We start from the raw sequence: 3,272 nt of genomic DNA, 5'->3' as shown, positions 1-3,272 counted from the left end.
AACAGTAATTAACTTCCACTACATATCTCTGTCTATCTGTATGTATGTGTATATATAGTAAATATATATATATATATATATATATATACAAAAACAATATATGAGTATATGCATATATATGTACATGTATGTATATACGTTCATCCACATGTACATATAGATACATAACTGGGTACATGACGTGGCAAAAGAACAAGGACAAAAATGATAAACAAGGTGCAACAAACAAGCAGGCCACATAGAAACATCCCCTTCATCAGCTGCCATATATATGTGTGTGTGTGTGTGTGTGTGTTAAGAGAAAGAGACATTATAAATCCATATTTCTTTAGGCAAATATAACAAATGTAAGCCTATCTAGTTTACAAACTACTTTTTCCAAGTATAATATATCTGATGGTATTTCATTAGAGGACATATTTTTACAGCTGGATGTCCTATCTATTGTTATGCACTAAACAATGGTGATACAACTGTCAAATCTATCCAGATTAGAATCATATGAATATCTGAGATGAGTTGCTGTTCTTCATAAGATTATAAATTTTCAGGCTATTAACCTTTCTTTTGAAATGAAAAATCTTTCATATGTAAATGAGATCAATAGTCTGCAAAATACTAATCTTATTACTTGGTCATTAGTACTTGTACCAGAGCCTAAGCTCACTGGAAGTCTCACTGTCTGCTTGCTGCTTGGCAAATATTTATCAGTTCAATTTTCATATGATTACAGCAGTGGGATATTCCACTCTGTGGTAATTACTCACAGTAATCTCAATAGAGCTGTTGAGAGTTAAGTAGTGTTTTGACTGTGAACTCAGTGCAGTGCTAATGACAAGCTATGAATTGCTGTCCTCTCAGCTGATCATCATAGCTCTCAATATCTTTGATGAAGACTATATCTGAGATAATTCTGAATTATTTGTACCAGAACATTTCACCTCTTTTCAAAGCATGCTACTCTTCAGAATAATTGTTCTGAGAGACTACCAACCAATACATTAAAAATGAAAGAAATAGGTTGTAAATTAGATATCATCATCGTCATCATCATGGCCATCATCACCATTTAATGTCTGTTTTCCATGTTGGCATGGGTTGGATGGTTTGACAGGAGCTGGCAAGCCAAAGGGCTGCATTTGGGCTCCACTGTCATCTTTGGCATAGTTTCTACGACTATATGCCCTTCATCATCATCATCATCATCATCAATACCTACCGCTTTACAGAGTGCCCTGGGTGCATGCTCAAGATACATGCCCAAGGTGTCTCACAGTGTGACTGAACCTAAGGCCACACAGTTGGAAAGCAAGCTTCTTAACCACACAACCATGCCTGCACCTATTACTGTAAAATGAAAAAAAAAAAAAGGAAAAAATGGTCTTCATTAGAATGACTTTTGATCTTTGGTTTGTCCAATCAACACTGACTTGCAACTAAACAACAACAACAACAACTAAATGTTTCTTGGTTTTATGTTTGTCTTGTTTCTTTTTCAGATACTCCAAATTTATTTATGGTTGAATCCGTAAACTCCATAAAATTAGCAAATTCTTTGGACCAGTCCTGCAGCAAATACCAATCCCTTGTGCCTCTCCGTGTGATGGTTCAAATAAATACAAGTGCGGAGGAAAGTAAGTTGGTTTCCTTCAACCCCCCTTTTCAAATCCTGTATTAAATCCAGTAGAGCTCGGAATTTAGAATGAAAAGCTCCAAGTAGATAGGATAACTATTGGGTTGATTGTTTTCATCATCATTATCATCATTTGGTGACCTCAGTAAAACAGAACTTACTAATACTTAGTGTAGTAATGCAGGATGATGAGTTCTTCTCCTGAGCTCATAATTTTGCATTAACACATCAATGTCCTACACCTTTTGGTACCTCAGTCCTGTAATATGATTAATTCAAAACAATATAAACAAACATTCTATTTGACAGAATAAACCATAAGCTGAAAGGTTAAATGCATAAATAATTTATTGTTAGAATTGTTACATATAGGCGCAGGAGTGGCTGTGTGGTAAGTAGCTTGCTTACCAACCACATGGTTTTGGGTTCATTCCCACTGCGTGGCACCTTGGGCAAGTGTCTTCTACTATAGCTTCGAGCTGACCAAAGCCTTGTGAGTGGATTTGGTAGGCAGAAACTGAAAGAAGCCCGTTGTATATATGTATATATATATATATATATATATATATATATATTTATGTGTGTGTATATGTTTGTGTGTCTGTGTTTGTCCCCACAACATCGCTTGACAACCAATGCTGGTGTGTTTACGTCCCCATAACTTAGCGGTTCAGCAAAAGAGACCGATAGAATAAGTACTAGGCTTACAAAGAATAAGTCCTCGGGTCGAAATGCTCGACTAAAGGCAGTGCTCCAGCATGGCCGCAGTCAAATGACTGAAACAAGTAAAAGAGTAAAAGAGTATATGCTACTTACAACTTACTTCAAACACCATTGAGTTTGACAGACTTAGTTTCAGAATTATTTATTGTAAAAAAGACTAACATGTAATTGTCATTTGACAGCATTTCACAATGGTTTACAAAAATTTTTTTACTCACTGCCGAACATTTTAAAACAAATGCAAACGTTTTGAATCTCTGTCTGTATAAATTCAAATTGTATATTGAGAAAAGATATTTAGATATTTTAGCCTATAAATAATTTAAGCTAGAGAAAATTACTAAATACTTACTATTTTATTCTATAAATGAACACTAAAGCTATCAAGATTTCATATTTACTATTTCAGTTTGTATTTTGCACATTTAAAAAAAGTTTAATCTTTGTAGTATACACACACACACACACACACACACACACACACACATACATACATACATAGTCATGGGCTGACAATTCATTTCAGGTGCATGATGTTGTTAAACCACAAAAATGACAAAACATTGATGTCCATCACCCCTGAATGGGGTTTGGGGCAAGTTGTCTCACTTATCTATGACCTTCAGGTGTTTTAACACCTGGGGCTTTGAGAGAGTCATCTCCACCACATTAAAGATGCAGCCTACCAGCAAACAAGCAAAACACATACATTGAGTGTGTGTGTTTGATAATGTTTACAACACTAGCACTGCTTATAATTCATAATTGAATATGTATATATATATATATATATATATATATATATATATCATCATCATCATCATCATCATCGTTTAATGTCCGCTTTCCATGCTAGCATGGGTTGGACAATTTGACTGAGGACTGGTGAAACCAGATGGCTACACCAGGCTCCAAT

General features: G+C 35.0%; 2 protein-coding genes across 3 annotated transcripts in view; both read left to right on the top strand.

Moving 5' to 3' along the window:
- Positions 1-3,272, top strand: part of LOC106873171 (probable E3 ubiquitin-protein ligase DTX3) — a 486,006-nt gene that overhangs the window by 448,100 nt on the left and 34,634 nt on the right. The window lies entirely within an intron of this gene.
- LOC106873174 (pyridoxal phosphate homeostasis protein) overlaps positions 1-3,272 on the top strand; it is a 23,507-nt gene that overhangs the window by 11,318 nt on the left and 8,917 nt on the right. For both annotated transcript variants that reach the window (XM_014920403.2, XM_014920404.2), the window contains exon 5: positions 1,500-1,634. In XM_014920403.2, the coding sequence (XP_014775889.1) occupies positions 1,500-1,634 (135 nt within the window). The remainder of the gene's footprint in view (positions 1-1,499; positions 1,635-3,272) is intronic.

Source organism: Octopus bimaculoides, chromosome 14 (genome assembly GCF_001194135.2).
Source record: "Octopus bimaculoides isolate UCB-OBI-ISO-001 chromosome 14, ASM119413v2, whole genome shotgun sequence".
NCBI classification, from domain to species: domain Eukaryota; kingdom Metazoa; phylum Mollusca; class Cephalopoda; order Octopoda; family Octopodidae; genus Octopus; species Octopus bimaculoides.
Note: the sequence above shows the minus strand (reverse complement) of the source record. Positions and strands in the feature narration are given on the sequence as shown.